The sequence below is a fragment of the Thalassophryne amazonica genome, chromosome 10, assembly GCF_902500255.1.
Source record: "Thalassophryne amazonica chromosome 10, fThaAma1.1, whole genome shotgun sequence".
In the NCBI taxonomy this organism is placed as follows: domain Eukaryota; kingdom Metazoa; phylum Chordata; class Actinopteri; order Batrachoidiformes; family Batrachoididae; genus Thalassophryne; species Thalassophryne amazonica.
The window spans coordinates 65,830,757-65,855,096 of NC_047112.1; the positions used below are offsets into that span (position 1 = coordinate 65,830,757).

At 42.0% G+C, this 24,340-nt stretch overlaps 1 protein-coding gene across 5 annotated transcripts in view; it reads left to right on the plus strand.

Moving 5' to 3' along the window:
- The window catches only part of rfx2 (regulatory factor X, 2 (influences HLA class II expression)), a 189,152-nt gene that overhangs the window by 77,734 nt on the left and 87,078 nt on the right, over positions 1-24,340 (plus strand). For 4 of the 5 annotated variants that reach the window (XM_034180164.1, XM_034180165.1, XM_034180167.1 and 1 more), the window contains exon 2: positions 23,978-24,091. In XM_034180164.1, the coding sequence (XP_034036055.1) occupies positions 23,984-24,091 (108 nt within the window). In that variant the 5' untranslated portion in view covers positions 23,978-23,983. Of the gene's footprint in view, positions 1-23,974; positions 24,092-24,340 lie in introns of those variants that run through there. The other variant, XM_034180168.1, reaches the window with a different exon arrangement.

Consider the following 24,340-nt stretch of genomic DNA (forward strand, 5'->3'; position numbering starts at 1 on the left):
TGGAATGCCAAATCTTGGAAAGACATCTCGGCACAAGAATTTGGCTACCGTTTTATGGTCTTGATTTGCAGAGGCTACTGCCTCAATCCATCGGCTGAATCTGCATATCACTACCAAAACATATCTCATTCGTTTAACTCGATTTTCAGCTCCCATGTCTATGAAATCCATCATAAGATGTCTGAATGGCCCATCAGGGACCGGAATGTGGGCTAAAGGGGCTGTGAATGATTTCCGGACATTGTACTGTGCACATACCTCACACTCATTCAACAAACGGTCCACTGTTGCTGCCATATATGGTGACCACCAGACAGCTTTTAGTTTGTTCATAATTTGGACTCGCGAACAATGATCGGGTCCGTGGGCCCAAATGATTGCATGTCGTAATAAATTGGTGGGTAACACAAAATGTCCATGACTACTGCGCCACAGCTTGTCTGCTGGCCCCTGACTGCGTGTCTCAATAGCGCCTCGTTTAACCCACATTCATTTTTTCTTCTCCACTGGCCCTACTTTGAGCCACTATCAGTGCGTCAAGTGAAACCAGTGGGGCACAATCTTGGATGGTTAGCAGGGGAAACATATTTTCTCCTTGTGCTCCTTTGCGAGCTGCGTCATCTGCTAGGTTGTTACCTTGAGCTATGATGTTATTATTCTTTTGATGACCTGCACATTTAATGATGGCTACCTCAGACGGTAATTGGAGAGCTTGTAACAGTTGGGAAATCGCTTCTCCATGAGTGACAGGGGTGCCATCTGCTCTCAGGAATCCCCTTTGTTTCCAAATGTTTGCATGTACATGACATACGCCATAAGCGTAGGCTGAGTCTGTGTAGATATTAACACGTTGATCTTTAGCTATCTGGCAAGCCATAGTTAAGGCTTTGATTTCTGCCAGTTGGGCTGAACAAGGCTGATCAATTCCTTGGGACTCCAGTAATTCAAAGGTCTCGCCATCCGTGTTTAGTTTAACAATCCCCATACCCGCATGCAATCCCGCGGCATCCCAAAAGCATGAGCCATCCACGAACAGGGTTAGATCTGCATCTATGGCGTGATTATACAAATGTTCTCTGGCTCTCAAAAATTTCTCTGTCTCTGCCACACAGTTATGTGGAGTACCATCTAACGGTGTGGTCAATTTGGTGGCGGGATTCACCGTGTGACAACGTTGTATTGTTATTTCTGGAGCGGACAACACAACTTCATATCCAGTGCGTCTAGCTTGTGTTAAGACAAAACGTTGACTGGTTAGCAGGGCATGTAACTGATGCGACGTGTACAACGTTACTGCATGTCCCATGATTATGGATGATGCTTTTTGAAATGCAAAGGCAGCTGCTGCTAGACCCTGATAGCATGGTGGCAATCCTGTTTCAATGTTGTCAAGCTTTGTACTATAATAGGCCAATGGTTGTTTTCCTTCATTTGTTTCCTGCATTAGTACAGCACAAGCATAACCAGCTTTTTCAGTAACATACAAATGGAAAGGTTTCCCATAATCTGGGTTACCTAACGCGGGAGCAGATTGCATGTCTGTTTTTAGGGCCTCAAAAGCTCCCGTTGCCTGATCTGTCCAGACGAGGAGAGCTGCATTGCTTGTTTGCCCCACTGCTCTAATCATGGCACGCAAAGGTGCAGTTTTTATAGCATAATCACAAATCCACGGCCGACTGTACCCTGCCATCCCAAGGAATGAAAGCATCTGTCCCACTGTTTGGGGTTTGGGAGCCTTGACTATAGCCTCCACTTGGCTTGGGGCTATACATCGCGTGGTCCCACACAACTGTCTTCCCAAGTATTCTACTTGTTGTTTGCAGAACTGCAATTTGTCCTTACTTACTTTATGACCTCCATCTGCCAATGCATGCAATACAATTAATGAATCTTTTTCACACTGTTCTTGAGTCTCTGATGCAATAAGGAGATCATCCATATATTGCACCAATGTACTGGGTATGTCAAGGTGTTGTAAATCTTCAGCCAGGACTTTGTTAAAGATGGCTGGGGACAGGTTCAGTCCCTGAGGTAGCCGTGTATACGTTAGCTGTTGTCCCAGAAATGTGAATGCAAACAAATGTTGTGAGTCTGGGTGCACAGGCACACTGAAATAGGCTGAACACAGATCGATTACTGTGTACCATTTTGCTCCAGCAGGGATGCTTGATAGTATAGTATGCGGATCAGGTACTATAGGTGCATCCATTTCTATTATTGCATTGATAGGACGCAGATCATGTACCAGCCGATACTCTTTGGTATTGTTTTTAGGGATAGGATAGATAGGAGTATTGCATGGGCTTGCAGTTTTTATTAAAACTCCAGCTGCCATTAGTCCCTTAATTACTGGTTTTATGCCTTCAATAGCCTGAGGTTTTAATGGATACTGCCTTTGGTGAGGCAGTTTTGCTCCCGGTTTTACTTTTATTTTTACTGGTAAGGCTGTTTTTACTAGTCCTACATCCGTTTTGCTTTTGGACCACACCACTGGTGGTATTTGCTCTAACAATTTCTCTTGTTGGGCCGATAACACCATCTGTCCCTCTGGTCTAGGATTGAGCTCCACTTTTTGAGCTATAGCCTCATCATTTACTTTTAAATTAATTCGTATAAACTGCTGGTCTTTTGACAGATGTACTTGTGGACTTTCCATGTTTTGCCATTCTTCAACTTCTGAGGCTGTCTTTACCATTGGACCTAGGTCATGGGATTCATACTTTTCTGAGACTAAAAGGGTCACATGAGGCATGGCATTCGGCACTTGATACCATTGTTGTTCAGCTGAAGTTAGCTTGACAGAAGCTGCGGCCCCTTGGGGGCCTAAATAAATTTCTGTGGTGGTTATGTGAAACAGCCGTTGATTCATCAATGCATCCCAGCAGCATGCATAGTCAGTTTGTTCTTGTTTGGCGTCGAACATCAGGGTGACATGTAAAGGTAAACTAGGTGTACATACTGCTTCATAGTGTTGTTCTGCCCAGGGCTTCCATTTTTCCCATTCCAGTTGAAGATTTGAATTTTCTGGTTGTAACTTCAGCCAGTATACCATGGGTTGCACAGGTCGGACCTTGTTTTCCATGTCCATAAGCACCATAATGTTGGCGAGTGCTTCGTCAGGAAAGTGTATTTGCAGTCCTTGATGGGTACACACTATCTGGCTTTGTAGCTTACATAAAATGTCTCTTCCCAGCAAATTCACAGGTGTATTTTGTGAGTATAACAGGGGTGCTTCAATTGTTTTTCCTGCAATCGTTACAGGAAGTGGGCGTGTAAAAGGTATTATTTGAGTTTTCCCAGAGAAGCCGATGGTCTTAATTACAGACCCAGAGAGGGGGAGATGAGCGCCCATTTTCCCTATGCAAGAGTATGTTGCCCCTGTATCCACCATGAAAGGGAAATCTCTGTTTTGTATATTAACAGTGACGGTTGGCTCTTCCTTAGGTATCATTGAAATAGCCAATGCCACCGTTTCCCCCTCTGTCTTCTCTAGGCCCCCCTATTGGCAATAGGCAGAGGGTCCAACCCAAGGCCGGGCCGGACAATTTCTCATTCGATGTCCAGGTTGTCCACAGCTCCAACACTCATTAGAGGGTTGATCCCCTATTGGGGGTGTTGGTCCCATAGGCGGTCCCGCTTGACTGTTCCTGGGAGCTGAGTTCTGGAATCTGCTTCCAAATGAAGGTTGGCGAGATCCTCTTCGCCACCCTCCTCTTTGACCTTGAAAGTTCCGTGACTCTCCTCTCCACCCATGACTGTAGGTGGGTCCATTTCCGGGTGTGCCAGTGCTATGGTAGTGATAGTGATGCTCCACTGGTGCTGAGACTTCTCCTGCAGCAGTGCTCCCTGCTGCTCCTTGGGGGCTCTGTGTGGCTGTTACCACAGGTGCCTGTAAGTTGGCAGCAGTGTTTGCCGTAGGGCCTGTGCTTGCCGACTCAGAAGGAACAGGGGTCATCATTGGTGCCTGGGTCTTTGTTTTTTCTTTCTTGACTTTGGTTAGCTCTCCCAACTGCATCTGCACCAATTTTTTCGTCAGGGATTTTGCTGCATCTTCTTCTTTTTGTTTTTCTTTCTTGTAGATTTCAAGATGGTGACAAATATGCTCAGAGTATAAAGCCCAATTCATTTTTGATAGTCCCACGACTCCATCTAGGGCTTTCTGAACCTCATCTGGTAGAGCCTTTTTTACAGTTATTTTAAACAGGATTTCAGTTGCTGGAGAATGGTTCCATGCATTTCCTGTTTCCTCCGCCCATCTCTTCTGGAATCGGTGCAGGAACTTCTTTGGGCACTCTTCAGGTGTCCACTCCTCATCATCCAATTTAGAGGGATCCAAGACCTCAGGGTACTTTCTTCTCAGTCCTTCCCACATGGAGTTTCTATAGCGATTAAAGGGGACTTCATCATGTTGATTTGTGCCCATCATCTGTGTTAGTCCAACCTTTCCTGCTAATTCTTCAGTGTCATGTTTTCCCATGACATGCATTAGCAAGGCTTTTATGTCACCTAAAGACAAGGTTACCCCTGCAGTGCCTTCTTCTAAGGCAGTTATCCATCTCCCAGCTCCTTGGGTGATGTCTGGCAGCCTGTTGGCCAGCCCCACCATGTCTGTCCAGCTCCATGGGGTATACACATGATGACCATTTCTAACCACCAATGGGCATATGAGGTCTTCGTCCTCCTCTTCTTCTGTGCGGGCTCCATACTGTCTTCCAGATCGAGTGCGACTGACTGGTTCCAGGCAGTCCATCTAGTCGGTTATATTCTGTTCTAAAGCCGCTATGTCTTTGGCTACACATCGTTGTCTTTGCCTGAGTCGGGCCTCTTTTGCGCTCTCAATGATGATCTCACCAGAAATTTTTCGGGTGGGTGGCTGTATAATGTGATTCCCTTAATTGGGCGTCGATTGTTGTAATATTCTTCTTTCCTCGGCGTCCCTATGTCTTTGTATTCTTTCCTTCGCTAGCCGAAATTGCTCAGCTAGTTCTTCATTATCTCTTCTGGCCAGATCCAGTGTGTCACAGAAGCTCTTGTGCCACTCTTCGGAGCCTCTATAGCCTGTGAAGGTCCAGTCGGCTGACTTATGGTGGGAGGAGACGGTTTTCAGTGGACCTCGATGTTCAGGCGGAGCGTTCAGGTCTCTCTCTTTATCCTCGTCTGCCTCCGTGTCACTGTTATTTGTGGCCCCCCCTGCTGGTCGTGGTGTGCGACCACTTACTTTCGGACGTGGAGACCTTGTATGATCCATTTGACAGACTGAGGACCTGTCTCCTTGTGGCTCTCGAGCTTTTAGTGTCAGTGTGAATTTGCCCTCCACATCCATGCCTTGGTCCTCTTCACGAGTTCCCAATACAAATTGTCCAGCTGTCTTCCCCATATCATGACGTTTATATGGGGGTGGCTCTGCTTCCCAGCTTGGTGCACTGGCTTTAGTCTCTTTGGATCTTTCCTCTGTCATTTTTTCTCTTTTCTGCTGTAGCCTCTGTGCTTCCTGCTTGAACAAGGCCAAAACTTCTTTTTCTTCAGTGCGTTTTTTGTTGTTTTTTACGTTCTTCTGCTGATCTTTAATTTCTTTTTTCTGTATTTCTACCGCAACTGCTTCACACATCACCGGATCAAATGATCCCTCCAAAGGCCATTGCCTGCCCCCATGTGACCTTTTGTGCCACTTTCTCATACATTGGTTGGCCTTAGTGCGTTTTCCTGGATATTTTCTTAGTACTAAGTCTAGCGGGGTACTTTCCCGACCTTGACCTTGAGAGTTACCCATGTAACCCTGACAAACGCTATGTGAGGTGTTTCTATGGTGTTCTGGTAGTCCCTCAGGGGCTGTCCTGATCCAGACCAATAACTTGCTGGCTGTAACACCTGTTTTGTATTTTAAACCCTTAAAAGGATTAAATTTCCAACTGCTATGCCCGTCTTCTTTTTCTTTAACTAAATATGAAAATTTACCTGTTTCCCACCGAACCTTCCTTGGGACCACAGTCAGAGTCAACCTAGGAAACAGTTCTTCACCTGGATCGGTTGGTAGTGTTACTAAATGATTTAATGGTATGCTAAGTTCTTTATTAGGGTCAGCACAAAGCAGCTCTAGCCACGGGGTTAAACCCTGATGCTACAGACGTCTTATCAGCAGCTCCCAATTAATTAGAGGGAATTGTTCTTTCTTTTGCTTCAGATTGATTACCTTAGTAATCTGCCATAATTTCTGATTGATCTCTTGTTCGTCCTGCCAATGTTCTGCTCCTACCCTGTCAAAATAGGTCCTTTCCAGCCAAAAATGTGTCCTGATTCCCTGGGTTTCGATGTCTCCGTCAGTCAAGTAATGTTCTGGGAGTATTATTTCATCATCACTTAAGTCTCCCATCAATGACTGTCCCAAGCATTGATCAGTCTGTCAGCTTTTTCACTATAATCTAAGCTTTATCTCTTTTGATTTATAACCAACTTTATTTATTTAATCCTCTTACAACCCTAACACCTCCTAATGTATTTGCTCCCGACTTTCTATTTCCCTTCTAATTTAATTTTTTTTTTTTTTTTTAACTTTCTGCTTCTCGTCTTTTTCTGCTATGTTTGTTTATTAGTTTTCTCTCTTTGAAATAATATCTACCTTCTCTGTATTTACATAGCACTCTTCTCCTGTCTTTTTCTTCACTGTCTGTTTCACACTTTCCTCTCTGCCTGTCATGCACCTCCCAAGTCCTCCTGTTGGGTCTAAATACCTCCCCCTCGTACTCTTTCACATTAATCTTGTATGTCAGCCAGCCTGCAAGTTCTCACAGCTTTACACAGATTACTCTCCACTCTCCCACACACCAATCTTCAAAAGCTTTATACACAAAAATTATTAAAAACAACTTTCTATATATCTCTATCTAGACTTCTGCCACTTTTCACTCCGCGGCTTTAAACAACCTTTTTATTCACTTAACACCAATGTGTTCTGTTTAAGCATGTATCTCTTCTTCACGTTAGACAGCTTCTCCGGCGCTGTCAGCAACTTCATATATTACTTTTTTCAAGCCCTCTTTGAGCGTACAATATTTCATTTACTTCTTCGCCTTACCGCGCCTCGCGTGCGTATCCTGTGCTTAATATATTATTTTCCACCAGCTCCTTTCTGAGCATACAATATTTCATTTACTTCTACGCCTTACAGCGCCTCGCGTGCGTATCCTGTGCCTTTCTGCACTTTCTTCTGCCTTTTTTTTTTTTCACTTACTGAGCTCCTCGTGAGCTTAATGTGCCTTTGCACTGAAAATATTCTCTTTTTCTTTTCTTATAAAAAAAACTCATATTACTGTGTACTTAATTACTTATTCTTCTCCCACGCCCCACAAGTGTGTATTTGGTGCCTTACTGCACTATTTTCTGCTTCATTAATTCTCATGTATTCTGCACTAACTCTCTATTTATTTTATTATTTTTTTATAGTTTTTCTCTTTTCTTAAAAAATGACGTCCTTTATTGAGCTCTTTTACTTACTGTCAGCTGTGCTTCTTTGCACTTTTCTCTTTAAATCTCTTTATCACGTACGGTATTTCTACTGCGCCCCCTCAGGCGCTTATCTTGTGCTTTCTCTGCACATATTCTCTTGTTAAACTCTTTTTTCTCACTTATTTCACTTCAGTCTCTGTTAAACTCTTTAAATAACCTTGTATTACCTTGTATCTATTTGTCAGTATACTCCCCTAAATTAACCCCTACAGCGCATGCTATCAGCCGGCACGTTAGTAACGAATTTCAACACCAATTATTCCCCAAGCATCCAGGTTAGTTCTCCACGCACTCTTTCCGCACCAGAGTTCATGAACATTCCTGAACTTTCACTCACATAGACATTCTTTTTCCCGGGAACACACACACCTTCTGAGCATTTTATCTACAAGGCCTGATAATTTTCAATCTTATCTCTTTTTTTTTTTTTTTTTAGTCTCTTATCAATTTTCTTAGTCCAGGTTCTTTTGGGTAAGAGGCAATTAAAAATATCACCTGTCAACTTGGGCGGAAATCCCGACTCACTCCTCCAGATCGTGCAGAAGTTATAAAAGGTTTCTGCTTACCTTTTAGTCGTGATCACTGTTATTTACGGTCTGGAGGGATGAGCTGGACTGCCCCAGGCTGCCGGAATGCCCCTGGACCCTCCTGGCTGGCTCGCCAAGTTCTGTCGCGGCTCGTCTTTTTGGTCTTCTCAGGATGTCGTCTTTTAGATAACACAAACTAATTGCAAGTGATATGCTAGAAAGAGGACACAACACTTTAGAATAATTCAGCCTTAAGCAAGATAAAATGCACAGAGTTTTTAAGTTTATTTAAGCCTTCGACACAAAGCTTAGACAAACTGAGTCCTCTAGAGAGACTGAATATGACAACCGCGCTCGTCTATTTATTGGAGACCCGCGGGCATCGCTCCTCCTTCGACTTTTTTATTTATTTCATTCCCAAGACATGGTTTTCTATTGGAAGCGTCCTCTAGTGAACCCTAAGCAGGTGTTAGGCCATTATTTCAATGTGACAAACGCTCCCATTAAAACATGAAGGATTTACAACTGATTTTTTTAAAAGACCTTCAGCCACAGGTGCAGCTGGCCTGAGGCCCCCTCCGCACGTGGCCTCAGCCACACGTGCAGCTGGCCTGAGGCCCCTGCACGCGGCCTGCGGGAAAGCACCTAAAAGGCCTTGGAAAGCCCCTGACAGACTAAATGACTAATAGAGCCCTTTTTTTGGGTTGAACACCTGCTAGTTCAACCAGAGGACATACAGTTCGGATCAGGACACTTGATAGTTCATCACAGTTCAAATATGGACCTAAAAATTCTTCTACAACTTCCAGTTTATTTTATCATCAATTATCACCCCAAGAAACTTAGTTTCATAAACTCTTTCAATATCCACCCCCTGTACTTGTAACTGTACTTGTATGTTTTTATTACAATTGCCAAATAACATATATTTTGTTTTACTTGAGCTTAATGTTAATTTGTTTCTGTCAAACCACATTTTCTGCTTTCCCATTTCTGTCGTGATGTTCCTTAGTAGTTTCTGCAAATACCCCCCAGAACAAAAAATACTTGTCATCTGCAAATAATACTAATTTTAATATCTTGGACACATTAAAAATATCATTTATATAAAGTAAAAAGAGTTTCGGACCCAATACTGACCCCTGTGGGACACCACAAGCAATGTCCAAGCATGGTGATGTACGAGTATATTCCCCCAACTTCACAAATTGTTTTCTGTTACTCAAATAACTTCTCACTCAGTGCAACACTAATTCCCTGATCCCATACCGTTCAGTTTATTGATTAATATATCATGATTGATTGTGTTGAAAGCTTTTTTAAGGTCTATGAATATTCCAACTGAATGTAATTTATGATCTATGGCATTTGTGATCTCCTCAACTGATTCTATTAATGCCAGTGATGTTGAACTATGTGCTCTAAATCCATATTGACTGTCAATAAGTAATTTATGTTTGTTTATGAATTTAATCTATTGTTGAATAATTTTTCTAATATTTTGGAAAATTGTGGAAGCAAAGAAACAGGCCTATAATTTATGAAGTGGTGTCTATCCCCAGTCTTATACAGCGGTACAACTTTGGCTATTTTTATTTCATTGGGAAATTTACAGGTTTGAAATGACAAATTACAAATATATATTGATGGTCTGAAATCCCTTTAATGACCTGTTTTACAACTATCATGTCAATTTCATTTAAATCAGTAGATGTTTTGTATTTGCAATTGTTAACCATATCTATGATTTCTTTTTCTTCCACTGCTGTGAGGAACATTGAACAGGGATTCCTCTCTATAAGATTATCATTCCAGTCCTCAAATAACAATGAATCAGGAATCTTTTCTGCTAAGTTAGGTCCAACATTTACAAAAATATTATTAAAGCCATTAACCACCTCATCCGTATTCTCCTTTCTGATATTATCAATGAAATATTGAGCATAGCTCTGCTGTTTTGTACCATTTTTAATAATGCTATTTAATATATCCCATATTCCTTTGATATTATTTTTGTTATATAATATCTTACTATAGTATTCCTTCCTACATACCCTTATAATATTAGTTAACTTGTTTTTATATTTCTTATATCTATTTTCTGCCTCCTTAGTCCTTAGTTTTATGAATTCTTTATATAGACTATTTTTCTTTTTACATGCATTTTGTAATCCTTTCGTCAACCATGGCCGATCCTTTGAATTTTTGTTTTCTACTGTATTGTTTTATTGGACAATTTTTTTCATATAGTGATGTAAATATTCACTGTATACCTCTTCCCAGTTTTGCACCCGTAAATCATACTTCAGTGTATTCATCTTTTCCTCTGTTTGGTCTCGCCTGTATTTTAGTTTTTCAGCTGGCTGATTCCTCCAGTGGTTTCTGTTATAAACAATGAAAACTGGTAAGTGGTCACTGATGTCATTGATTAGTAATCCACTCACTGTATTGTTTTCATTATCACTGGTGAATATATTATCGATTAAGGTGTCACAATGGGATGTAATTCTACTTGGCCTAGTGATTTTTGGATATAAACTCATGCTGTACATTGTATTGATAAATTCATCTGTTATTTTATGCCTGTTTGGATTAAGCAGATCAATATTTAAGTCACCACAAATGAAGACAACTTTTTGATTGGTTTTTGAGAACATTTCTCCCATCCAGTCAGTGAATGCTTCAATACTTGACCCTGGTGCTCTACGAGGTCTGTGCGAAAAGTATCCGACCTTTTTATTTTATGCAAAAAATATATGGATTTGATTCATATGTTTTTACATCAGCCAAGCTTGAACCTTCGTGCGCTTGCCCAAGCCCAGCTCTCCACAATTTCTCACTCGACTGGTAAGCACTGAAAGCCGAGATAGGCTTGTCCCAACTTGTCCTCTAATACTTCGAAACGGAGGTGTTCCTTTGTCTCGCTCCATCAGCGGCTCCGTCGTGACGCGCAAAGCCTCCGCGCGGCTTTCCATGACAAAATCTCTTGTTAAAAGTGAAATCTGCTGGAAAATGGCTGATGTCCAGCTCTTGTTATAACCAGAGAAATTGCACACGACGGTCCCGGCTCCACACAGCGATCTGTTTAGAAATGATGTGGTGGTTTCTGCCTCTCGATGGCGGCTCGGAGCGCAGCGCGCCCTGCGCCATTGTGGGCCGTCCTTAAAGCTGTAGTAACACTCCTTATTCTCTGTGAAGCCCGTAAAATTTTCACCGAAAGCCAGATAAATTTTTCGAATGGTTTCCAGCTGCCTGTCTCTAACAGTTTCTGAAAAAATTCTGATGGAAAAAAAGCCCAAATCATTCCGCCATTTCCTCGCAATGAAACAGCGACAAGAGGGGTGGACCAGTGCTCACTCAAAGCCTGCCCACAGGCAAATGACGCAACCGACAGGCGTGGAAAAACTCACTCATGCGCACGAAGGTTCAAGCTTGGCTGACGTAAAAACATATGAATCAAATCCATATATTTTTTTGCATAAAATAAAAAGGTCAGATACTTTTCTCAGAAAAGTATCCGACCTTTTTATTTTTTTCAAAAACCATATGGATTTGAATCACGTGTGATTGCATCAGCCAAGCTTGAACCTTCGTGCGCATGCGTGAGTTTTTTCATGCCTTTTGGTTGCGTCATTCGCCTGTGAGCAGGCTTTGTGTGAGCAGTGGTCCACCCCTCTCGTCGGATTTTTATTGCGAAAAACTCCTGTAACAGTGGAATGTGCCGTTCATTTCCAAACTGGATGCTGTGTTTTATCCGGGACGTCCTCTGACTAGCACAGGAATTGCGGAAGACGTGGACATCAGCACTTTTTCGGCACATTGAGACAGGCCGAGCGTCGTGGTGGAGTCGCATGGCCCAAATCAACGCCGTGATGAAGCCTCACAGGACATGTACTGGCATGTCCAGGCTAATCCACAATTTCTCAGTTAGTCACACGACTGAAAAACCCACCGACAGCCATCTCAAAGCCGTCCTGTGAGACCAACACGGAGGTGGTTTTGTGCCGCGCCATGAGCGGCACGGTGGCACATCCGTCCGCTTTTCTTTCCATGAAAAAAACTCCTGTAACAGTGGAATGTGCCAAAAAAGTACTGATGTCCACGTCTCCTGCCATTTTTGTGTAAGTCAGACGACGTCCCGGATCAACAAAGCCTTCACGTTGGAAATGATCTGGTTGTTTCAGCGGGGTTTCAGCCTGTCGATCGGCGCTCAGAGCGCGGCGCGCTCTCAGCAGCTGTGGGCGGTCTTTAAACCGGCTGGAGCACTCCTTAATCTGTGTAATCCCCATAAAATTGTCCCTCAAAGCCATTTGAATTTTCCGAATGGTTACCACTTGGAGGTCTCTCACAGTTTCTGGAAAAAATTGATGTAGCAAAGCTCTAAATTGTTCAGACATTTATTCGCAATAAAAATCCGACGAGAGGGGTGGACCACTGCTCACACAAAGCCTGCTCACAGGCGAATGACCCAACCGGCATGCGTGAAAAAACCCACGCATGCGCACGAAGGTTCAAGCTTGGCTGATGCAATCACACGTGATTCAAATCCATATGGTTTTTGAAAAAAATAAAAAGGTCGGATACTTTTCTAACAGACCTCGTATTTCAGTAGTTATACATTCTAATACGTTATCAATCACAGCTGTCAAATTTTCTACTACTTTATAATCCATGTTATTCACATACACAGCCACTCCTCCTCCACTCTTATTCTTTCTGTTTACACAGTTAAATTCATATTCAAAATCATATTCATATCATATTCAAATTCATATTCAAAATCCATTCCTTTATCTGCATTGATCCATGTTGCTGATATAGCAATTATATTGAACGTTTTTTTAAATTGACTTAAATATTCCTTGATGTTATTAAAGTTTGCATACAGACTTCTGCTGTTGAAATGAATTATTGATCATTTATTATCTGTTTTAATGGTCTGATTGAACTGTTCATCTGTGTAATAGCAACAGTTGTCATTGATGTTTGAGAAAAAATTATTGTCCGGATCTATATCATGCTCCAAGGCCAGTAAATTATGATCCGTGTATTTAAATGTTGTCAATTCCAGTTTTTCATTATCAACAATTCTTTGAATTCTATCCCTCTTGTCTCCAGATGTAGATGATGTAGATGAATAAGTTCTACCAGTCTGCATCATCGTGCTGCGTTATGTTTGAGTCATCATACCTCATTATCCGTATTTGTCCAGTTCCTCCATGTTCCTGATTACCATAACTTTGGCTTGCTCTGGAGTCCCGTTCAATTTGATGAATATTTTACAGTTTGGTGTCCATGTATGCTGAATTTTTCCCTGTTTTTTTTAAGAGGCAAGCTTTCCCGGCAATGTCGGCGTTTTGTTTGGTCAGATGTTCATTGATAAATACATTCGATCCTTTCAGTTTTCTTCCTTGTTTTAACAGTGCGATTTTATGTTTTCTGTTGATGAACTTCATGATAACAGCTCGTTTATTGCTGTCATCTCTCTGGGGCAGAGGGTGGCACGCTTCAATATTATTGAAATCCATTTCAGTTCCTTTGGATTGTAGGAAGTCAGCCACCTGTTGTTCCACAGAGCTGACATCCTGCTCACTGGGCTCCCCCCCGCAGTCGTCGGTCACCACCCGTGTGTATAACCGGGGTTTGATACGGAGCCCGGTGATAATGACGTCATTCATCCTGGTGTATTGTTCTGACTCCGCGACACAGTTCTCCAGGTGCACCAGACGCCGGTCCTTCTCGGTGTTCTGGATCCGGAGAGCCTTTACCTCCTCCACCAGGTCCATGATGGATTTCTGCTGCATTTTTACAACAGAAATCTCCTCAGACAAAAAGTCCAGAGACTTCTTGATGTCATTGCCCTCCTCCGCCGTCAGTGCCTTCTTCGGACCCATAGCCAGGTGAGCCCATGCTGGCGGCTCGAGGCCTCGGTGAATCCACGCCGGTGGCTCCGCGCTGATGGTTCCGCGCTTCTCGGTGCTCGTGGGCCTGTTTGGTGAACTCTGGTGCTGCTGCGGACTGAACTGGGTCTCCGACGGCGACGGGGGCTGGGCTGGGAATCTGGCTTCGCCGCGGGGCTTGGTTTACGGCCTCCGAGGAACTGCGGGCAGAAATGGATCTGTGACGCTGCCATGAGGCCGAACTGAACCTCCGATGCTGCCGCGGTGCTCTCGCGTGCCAGCAATACAGTACAGCAATGGGTGAGGCCAGTTTCACCAGGTTTGGCATTATGTCTTGATGTACAGACATCACCTTCATGCAGTTGGGGAGTTAGCAAATTTCAACAGAAACTGAGAGTTTTCACTTGTAAAATGAGCTACTAGTACCATGATAATTTAGTTTTTGACGAGTTGGCAAATGGCATGTAGTCACTATCATGTTACTGTTGTTAGTTAAGTTGGAAAGATATCCAAAGGTTTGACCTTTGCGGAGTCAGTAAGTTTCAGAAGGAATCACCGTTTTTCCAAACGTAACACAGACAACAAACTACAACTGACCAACCCCCCCCCCCCCCCCCCCCCCCAAAGTACAACCAGAGGGAGTTCATTGATGTGTCATGGGAGTTTGCTTACACTACAAGCTGTAAATAAAAAGTTAGTGAGATTTTATTCAAATTTATTACAATAAAAAAATCCTTGAAAATATATAATATCTTTTTCAATCTCAGTGCTGTAGTACACCACGTGGAGTTCATTGATGTGTGATGAGTTTGGTGGCACTGCAAGATATAAATAAAAAGTTACTGAGATTTTGTTCAATTTTATTGGAATAAAAATGAAATTATATAATACAACCCCAATTCCAATGAAGTTGGGACGTTGTGTAAAATGTAAATAAAAACAGAATACAATGATTTGCAAATCCTCTTCAACCTATATTCAATTGAATACACCACAGTGACAAGATATTTACTGTTCAAACTGATAAACGTTATTGTTTTTTGTGCAAAGATTTACTAATTTTGAAATGGATGCCTGCAACACGTTTCAAAAAAGCTGGGACAGTGGTATGTTCACCACTGTGTTACATCACCTTTCCTTCTGTTTGGGTGCTGAGGACACTAATTGTGAGTGTCATGATTGGGTAAACCAACATTGAATGCCCATGACCTTTGATCCCTCAAGCGATGCCGCATTAAAACCGCCATCATTGCGTAAAGGATCTTACTGCGTGGGCTCAGGAACACTTCAGAAAAACATTGTCAGTTACCACAGTTCGTCGCTGCATCTACAAGTGCAAGTTAAAACTCTACCATGCAAAGCGAAAGCCATACATCAACAACATCCAGAAATGCCACTGCCTTCTCTGGGCGCAAGCTCATTTGAAATGAACAGACGCAAAGTGGAAAAGTGTGCTGTGGTCTGATGAGTCCACATTTCAAATTGTTTTTGGAAATCATGTACGTCGTGTCCTCCGGACAAAACAGGAAAAAGACCATCCAGATTGTTACCAACGCAAAGTTCAAAAGCCAGCATCTGTGATGGTATGGGGGTGTGTTAGTGCCCATGGCATGGGCAACTTACATGTCTGTGATGGCACCATCAATGCTGAAAGGTACATCCAGGTTTTGGAGCAACACATGCTGCCATCCAAGCAACGTCTTATTCAGGGACATCCCTGCTTATTTCAGCAAGACAGTGCCAAGCCACATTCTGCACGTGTTACAACAGCCTGGCTTCGTAATAAAAGAGTGCGGTTACTAGACTGGCCTGTCTGCAGTCCAGACCTGTCGCCCATTGAAAATATGTGGCACATTATGAAGCGCAAAATACAACAACGGAGACCCCGAACTGTTGAACAACTGAAGTTGTACATCAAGTAAGAATGGGAAAGAATTCCACCTACAAAGCTTCAACAATTGGTGTCCTCATTTCCCAAATGCTTATCAGTTTGAACATTAAATATCTTGTGTTTGTGGTGTATTCAATTGAATATAGATTGAAGAGGGTTTGCAAATTATTGTATTCTGTTTTTATTTACATTTTACACAACATCCCAACTTCATTGGAAATGGGGTTGTATATAACAGGCCTATCACACTTTGACGATTTAGCCAGTGTGTGCCGACGTATGAAAATAAATGTCTAGTAAGTTATGTGTTGTATTGTGTAAGTTAAGAGCACATTGAAGCACGGTGACATATATATGGTGTAGTCTTCTTCTTCGGCAGTCCATTGGTTTTGATTGTGACTATTATAGAGGAAGGTATTTATTTCCTGCTTGTTCTCAGGTGTGCTGCAAGGCCTACATATGAGCGACAGAGCCATCCACAAACATTACATGTGTCCAGATGATTTTGCAATTGCATGTCATCTTTCGTGGTGCAAATTTGGTAGAATCTGTGAAGTAGTTTTGATGTAATCCTTAAAAGTCTATAAAGTGAAACTTGATCCAGAATTCAGATCTGGATCACCTACAAAATTTAATGGCGTCTTCCATGGCTTAATATGTATCTGTGATGAAAATTTGGTCAAAATCCGTGCAGTAGTTATAATAGTAATTCTGCCAACAGACAGACAAATAAATAAATAAATGCCAATGATTTTATTATTTCGTCCTTGGCCGCCGTAATAATACAAATCATAACCAATGAATATACCTGTACAGTGCTTTAATTTTCCCTGATAATATTTTATTTTACAAACTATATCTCTTAATTTTTGAATGGTTTATCGATTAAAGCAGTGGTGTCCAAAGTATTCACCAGGTGGATTCACTGATAAACTGATCCCATCTGCGCAAAGTCATGTTAATCATTGAAATCACCTGCTGGAGTCTGGTTGCAAAGAAAACCTGCACCCTCTTGGCCCTTTCTGTAACACTTTGGACACCACTGGATTAAAGAGTAAAAACTGAAGGAAATGGTAAATGGACTGCATTTATATAGCGCTTTTCCATCTGCATTAGATGCTCAGAGCACTTTACAATAATGCCTCACATTCACCCCGATGTCAGGCTGCTGCTATACAAGGTGCTCACTACACACCGGGAGCAACTAGGGAATTAAGGACCTTGCCCAAGGGTGCTTAGTGATTTTCTGGTCAGGCTGGGATTTAAACCATGGATCCTTTGGCCTCAAGCCCAACACTTAACCACTAGACCAGGGGTGGCCAAGTTCGGTGGCTCATTAAAAGTCTACTAACGAGTCTTTCATTGGATTCAGGTGTGTTGGAGCAGGGAGATAACTAAGAGTGTCAGGAATGTGGCTCTCGAGGACCGAACTTGGCCACCCCTGCACTAGACCATCACCTCCCCTGACCATCACCCGCCCTTCAGTTGAAATCATTTGAAAAGCCTGAAAGAAGTTTCTGTAGGAAGTATTTTAGCCATAAGGTCAAGTGAGAGGGGGAAGTGTTGGCTTTTTAATTACTTGAAAGGCACTGGACTCATTGATTTAGTACTGCTATAACGGACAGATGAAGGTAGCAGCAGTGCAACAATAAGGATTCCGGCTGCCATTAAATGCCATAGAAGAAGAAAGGGTGTGCTTGATTTTATGCACAGGGTCACGTTTTGAGAGGAGTGCATTTCATGTTAAAATTAAGCCATATATAAAGTTAATGGTTTATATGATGGAATCAACAGAATATGGAAACAAATTTTGACAGTCATATACAAACGGGCGTTTTGCAGGACAGAGATGCCATGGAGGACGCCATCTTGGAAGTATTAATGTTGCAGACAGACAGAGAGATATGCGAGCCACGTACACACACAGACATTTCTTGCATTATAGATAGATGTTTTTGCAGATTTGGGTAAAGTGCTAGATCCATTTCATTCTGATCTCTGTTGATGTAATTGTAGTGCGTACTCGTGTCAGTTATAGGGTCAGTCAGATCAGATCTGGGAAAGAAAATCATGTTCAGGTCACTTCAACCATCAGTGTGAAAGCAGTGACAGAGTGAAACCTAGTCTATAAAGAACCCAGAGACAAGCATGACTGCATCTGTTGCTTGAATCCATTAGTTTAGCCTGCAGATTACCATAACCTAAGAGCCCTTCCACAAGGAAACGAGTTTAGGTGTAGCCGCAAGAGTTTTGTATCGTATCTGCATTTTGTCCAGGCATTGTCATCTTGTTGCTTACACCGAGTCCGTGCCTGAGTTGCGATCGAAAAATGGCCTCTGCTCACTGTCCCTCTCACTGAGGGTTGCATCCAAGTCTCAATGGTCGAAAAAAGATCCCCCTTGGTCGCCATCACTCCCCGTCACTCCCCATCGGTCTCCAACAGGTGTGCGAGTGTATTGAACTGTTTAAAACACTCACACTTAACAGATGCATAGGTCTCATAATCGGTCTTGATAAACTCTCACGTCTCAACTCATGGGCCTTTCACATTGCATGCTTTACACGCGTCAGGCAATGCTTCCCGACGCTTCGTGACGTCAGACGCTTTGCTTCGGAAGCGGCAAGGGGGTCGGAGATTGCTACGTCACACTCTGGCTGTTTCCACAACCCGAGAAAAAGTTGAGCGATCGCCATCTTGACTTTGCATTGCCTGAACCACAAAAGAGCTTTAAAAAACAGCAGTAGAACCATTCTCCCATCATTCTGCTGGGAGAAGCTTTTTTTCGGCTACTTCTCGGAGTGACGCCGACCGAGGGAGGACTGACGACTTAGTGGGATATCGAAGGAACCGCAACAGCGGGCCAACCCGCACAGAGAAGCCGGGGTTCAGGCATCATCCCTGGGCAGAGCGAGGCAGGCAGTCGGGGTGATGGAGCAGACCCATTCAGTCCGAAATCTCCCACTTTTTGGAAATATGTGAACTCCCAGTTTGGCCAACAAAGCTTAGTTCTGCAGCTTTATTGAGGTGAGAATAATATAAAACTAAAACGTGACGTTTGCTGCACTGCTGTCAAGGTTTAATGATCAGCTAACATTACCTTAGCCTTTTAGCACAGTTGATCTGAATGAACGCTTTAATTTGTAAATGGTTCAGTCTTTTTTTTCTTTTACCAAATAAAGCTACAGCTTTCTTCGGAGACCACAAAAGCTCAACATTGAATAACTTTTTTTTTGTGTGTGTGTGTGGGGGGGGGGCCTTTTTCATCGTTTTTTTCCGGGGGGGGGGGGGGGGTGTCTTCTTTTTTATATATATAAACTGTTTAGTGTTTCTTTATATTTTAAGAAATATTTTTTATTTGTCCCAATCAGGACACTGATTGGGACAAATAAAAAAATACAAATGCACTTGAAAAACGCCCATTGATGAGCTGATCACCATGAAGTACAGTCGGAAGAAAACATGTCAAGGAGAAAAGTGTCTTCAACAACACCACCAGAGGTCAAAGCTGCAGAAGAGACCTTCATCTGGTCCCGAGAATCCAGCATAACATCACCTGCTTCTAAATAAAAGGCTCTTTAAACAACAACTATTTTATTATTTTTTAAAAGCTTTCATTTTATATTTTAACAATAAATGAATGGATCATTAAAAATGTCCACGAAATCAAAGTGAAGTCGAAAGACCTTTACACAGGTAGAAGCTCTCCCCTTATTGTGCACAATTTTAAAACATTCACAATCACTAGTCAAATTCATATTTTAGAAATGACTGTCCTGATCACAACGTTAAAGGCAGTCACATATTTTGACGTAATTACGAGTTGAAATGACTCAAAAAAAATATTTCATCATGAGGTTTATGTCACAGAAATCCTACTTTGCAATCACACTGCAGTCATTGTTAAATTATCTCCTGTTGCATTCATAATAAACATTTGTATTTATTTACAGTGTCTGTTTTTTCTGGTTGAAAGGAGGTATGAATAATCTACCAGATTTACAAAAAATGTACAAATTTTCATGCTATTTTATTTGTCTAAAAATAAATGTCCAAGGTTCCTTATGTTAACCAAGAAATGATCTCATCTGAAATAACAGGTGGTTTTAATTTACAGATGAAGAAAGGTTTCTAAAGAACCATTTATTTATTTGCTATTTTAATTACAACTGTTCTAAACTTTTTTTTTACAGTAATCAGAAGTTTTGAGGTAAAACAATTTCAAGGATTTTTCTTCAGAAAACTGCTCTATAAATGAGTAGTCCTGTAACACGTTTCTGTTTTGTAGAGATCAGTGGTTTCTGCACCGATCTGTTTTGTAGAGATCAGTGATTTCTGCCACTAGTCTTCCGTGGTTTGGCCCGATGCGTCGTTCCTATTGGATAGCGCAAAGCTACGTCACAGTTCAGAGCGGCGAAAGTTGGATTGTGTTGAACTTTGACCGCGCCAGCCTGTGGACAAGCAGCAATACGCTCTCCTGTCAGAAGCGTCGGTTTAGCTCGGCTTTTGACGCAACGCTTCTGATACCTCTAAAAAGCAACATGTCTCATTGAAAATAATGCTTTTTAGACCGACACGTGACACCTTTGACGCTGCAGTGCCCTTCACTCTCAACGTGATCCTTTGGGTCATAATAGACTCTCAATTGACTCTGCATGGGGTTCCATCAGTGATCACAGATATTAACATATTTTTCGCTTGCACAGTTCAGTCGCAATGCAAGCTTGGTGTAAACACAAATAACAGATCACAGTGGAGACCAGCGAAGACTTGTGTGCATTGACAAAATGTTGGTAGGTCTTATATAGGTCTCAGTCCGATGTAAACGGGGCATTAGTCGAAATATAGTCCAGTGTAACTCAAAGCAGAAGTTTGACTTCGTCATTAGTCCACACCGATGTCTCAGCTTTTGCTCTTGCTTTAACATTCGTATTCACCACTGAGCTTTATGCGCATGCTCCACATCTTCTTCTCCATTTTTGGGGGGAACGGTTTCAGCAGCACGTATAGGCCTGGCATATATATTACAGTGATTTCAGTGGTTTCATGTGTATGTAGATATTTTTTGAAATGATGCCAAGTTTATGGAAACTTTGTGAAAACAACAAAGAAAAAGATTGTATAGGGAAAGTTCTGTTTCCATGTGGACAAGGCCTAAGTATCATCTGGTGTCTACTAGTAAGCTAGAGTAACAGCATAGCACCTGTTGTGTATCATGATATGTAACAGTGGACTGAAAATTTCTGTGAAGGCTCTCAGATGTCCAGGTGGTTTCCATAGTAGAGAAGCTTGAATCTTCAACTGGACTGGGTTGCTTGACGCGAGAACGTTGCGCTTCTAATCGCAGAAGCTTCCTCAGCTAAAATTCTTGCTCTGGTAGTCTGACTTCTGTCTTGACTCTTGTAGAGAAGAATTCTTCTAACATAACAAGCGAAACCTCCTCGCGTCAGGCAACCCAGTCCAGTTGAAGATTCAAGCTTCTCTACAGTGGACTGAATAGTTTGTTTTGTAGCTGTGATGATCCTTATAATCACTGTTTTTAACATCTACCTTTGCCTTTTCCTCTTGAATTTCTACCTTAAACAATAGAGTGCTCAACAAATCAATCCACCCCTTGCATATCTGCCTCCCCCTTATTCTAATCTTCCTCCTCCTCCTCTCTTTGCAGTTACACTCAAAAGTTCCAGTGCAACAGCTTTTATAAAGGGGGAGAAAATAGAGTGAACAGCCAAGGGAGGAGGGGTAGAGTTGAGGGTGGTCGTCATGGGTTCCTCACTATAGCAACCAACAAACGTTTACAAAGCATTTAGGAATTTCCTCATATCAGCTGGATTATTTGAGCTCTTGAAACAAATGCTGGAAATCATCAGGACCCTGGCAGGGGTTATAGTCCCACTGCCATTTCATCTTTTTCTCCCATCAGTTTTCTTTTTTGAAAGAAGAGGCAAAGTTACTTTTTATCTGCTGTTGGAGTTCCATTCTTCTTTGATCCCTCCCTTACTCCTACCCTTTCCCCCTCTGTCCTTCTTTTCTCGAAAGGGAACGTTTGTGTCAGTCCATTTTTAGTTTCCCTTTGCTATGCTGTGCACATTGTCACCCAGTGGAAACCTCAGTGGCAGCCATGCATTTGGTGGGGAACATTTTAGTCCTGTTGGTAACCTGAACTCTTGTACTACTGTTGCTACATGGTTTTATTAACTTGCCAAACTGCAGTTCTGGGGACTGTACTCACAGTGCTTGCCTGGAAAAATTTAGAATCCTGTAGAACAATGACTGTAGTACCTTCAGAAGGCAAGGGTATGGGTAGGATGTTCTTTTATATGGTATAATTGTCTAAAGCCCTAGCTAGGGCTTTATTTTATATTGGATTTATTAGATGGGATTATTTTATTTTGGTGGGTGGGGTAAAAATTGTTACCAGATTTTATCTGCACCCCCCCCCCTTTTTTTTCAATCTAGTTTGAATGCACCATATCAGTTATTTTTCCTGAGTGTGTGTGTCTGTGTGTGTGTGTGTTTGTGCAACATGTCATTAAAAATTCCAACATTTTTTACATTCTGTAAAATGATCTGTATTGTATCTGAATTGTTTTCTGTGAAGCACCTTCAGGTGACGCTGTTGTGATTTGGCGCTCTATAAGACGAATAAATTATTATTATCTATAGAAATTGTCAGGTTGTATTAGGCCCCATTAAAAAACATTAGTTTATCATCTTTGACATCAGAAAAAAGTGATGAGGGAGGGTGGATTTTTTTTGTTGTTTTTTAAATGTTGTCTGATAGAAGAAGAAAGAAGGATTTTCTTCAAAAGATGTGAAATTTCAGCTACAGTTTGACAATAGGCACATGGAATAGAATGTGTCAGTACAGAGCTGCAACTCCCTAGGGAAAAACTCACCTTGCAACCGTTGTACTTAGCGTCCAAACTACCTCCATTGTGCAGCATACCACATGCATACTGGCTGTAAATGTCGCTGATGGTCACCTCAGGGGAGAAACGTTCACCCCGTACTATGGCTTCAACTTCTTGGCTTTAGCGGCAGTCGTCCTTGTGTGTGTAGTTGTCAGTGACAAGTGGCAAGGTCCAGGCCCTGCTCGGCTGTCTTCCACTAAAGCATACTCCCCACCTAGTGGCCATGCCGGATCTTGCACCAGCTGTATTGCCGTCAATGAAATTTGCCTTAATAAATAATTAAATTTGATGCAGGCCGATTTCGGCATGCGGGCGGGGATGATAAACTAATGTTTTTTAATGGGGCCTTAATCCTCTGCAAATAAAAACATCAATGATATTCTCTGGAAAAGGAGTTTTCTGCCATTTATCTCAAGTATGGAGCCAATTAAAGAGGCATTTCGAAGACAATCACTGTCCTAGCAGCAGAGTTTTATTTGCATAGAATTTCTATAACAATATGTTAACAGATCACAGCTTTGGAATGTGTAAGCATGTTCATGTCAGTGTCTCACCTCTGTGGGTTGCACTATCTGCTCTGATTTGGGAACAAAGCACATCGTGAACAGACTGCACACATCTGCGTGCAGAGTTAAAACACCACAAAGTACATGGGATGGGAAGCAGTTGTTTTGTGCTTGTATGAGAGGTGTTCAGATCATCTGCTTTAGCACACTGAGCATGCACCATTGCACGAAGCACAGACCTTTGTGCACAGCCCAAACACGAGAGCGAAAACAAAAACTGTGAGCTGACAGGTAACTTGACAGAAGCTAAGATGATAGAAAATGAACTGTAGAGAAGAATACATGCTATTCAGCATTGTGATTTTTTTTTTAAAATCTCATTTATTTATTTATGTTTTTATTTATTTATTTTTAGATGTGACAGCTGTGCGTCAGGCCTGTTTAATGAGTAGCCCCTCTCATCTGACATTTATACTGAGCTTTCTTATCCCATGTGAATCGGCCATAAATATTACAGATGTCTTGTGGTAAAATTATATTACTCTACATCCCCATATAAAAATGCCATTTGAATAGGGCTTAAATGTAATGACTTGATATGCTGTTTCCCCCTGCTATTTCAGGTCTCAGCATTAGTTTCTTTCTTTCTTCAACCTGACATGAAATTTCCCCCTACTCATGACTTTTCTGCTTCTCTTTTCCCTTCCTGTTTTGTATTTTTATGTCTCTCTTCTGAAGCCCAGTATGCAGAGCTCAGAGGGAGGGTCAGACACCACGTCCAGCATAGCAGCGCTGCGTACGTCATCATCTGCACAGGCCCCTGTGGTACAGCCTGTCCCCGCCTCTCAGCAAGTAGGTTCCTACCACCACCACTAATCACTGATCAAACAATATGAATTTACTAAGAGTTGAAGCTACTGATTTCATATGTGTAAATGCATAGTTAATTTGGGAAACAGTGAACTTGTGCATGTCCATAGTTTCTAAAAACTTAATGTCAACTAAGAAATTTTCTCTGATCTGTTTGTACTTAATTTTTCTGCGCAGTACCTCCAGCTCTCACCACTTGGTTCACATGATGTATGCCAGTGTTCCACATGA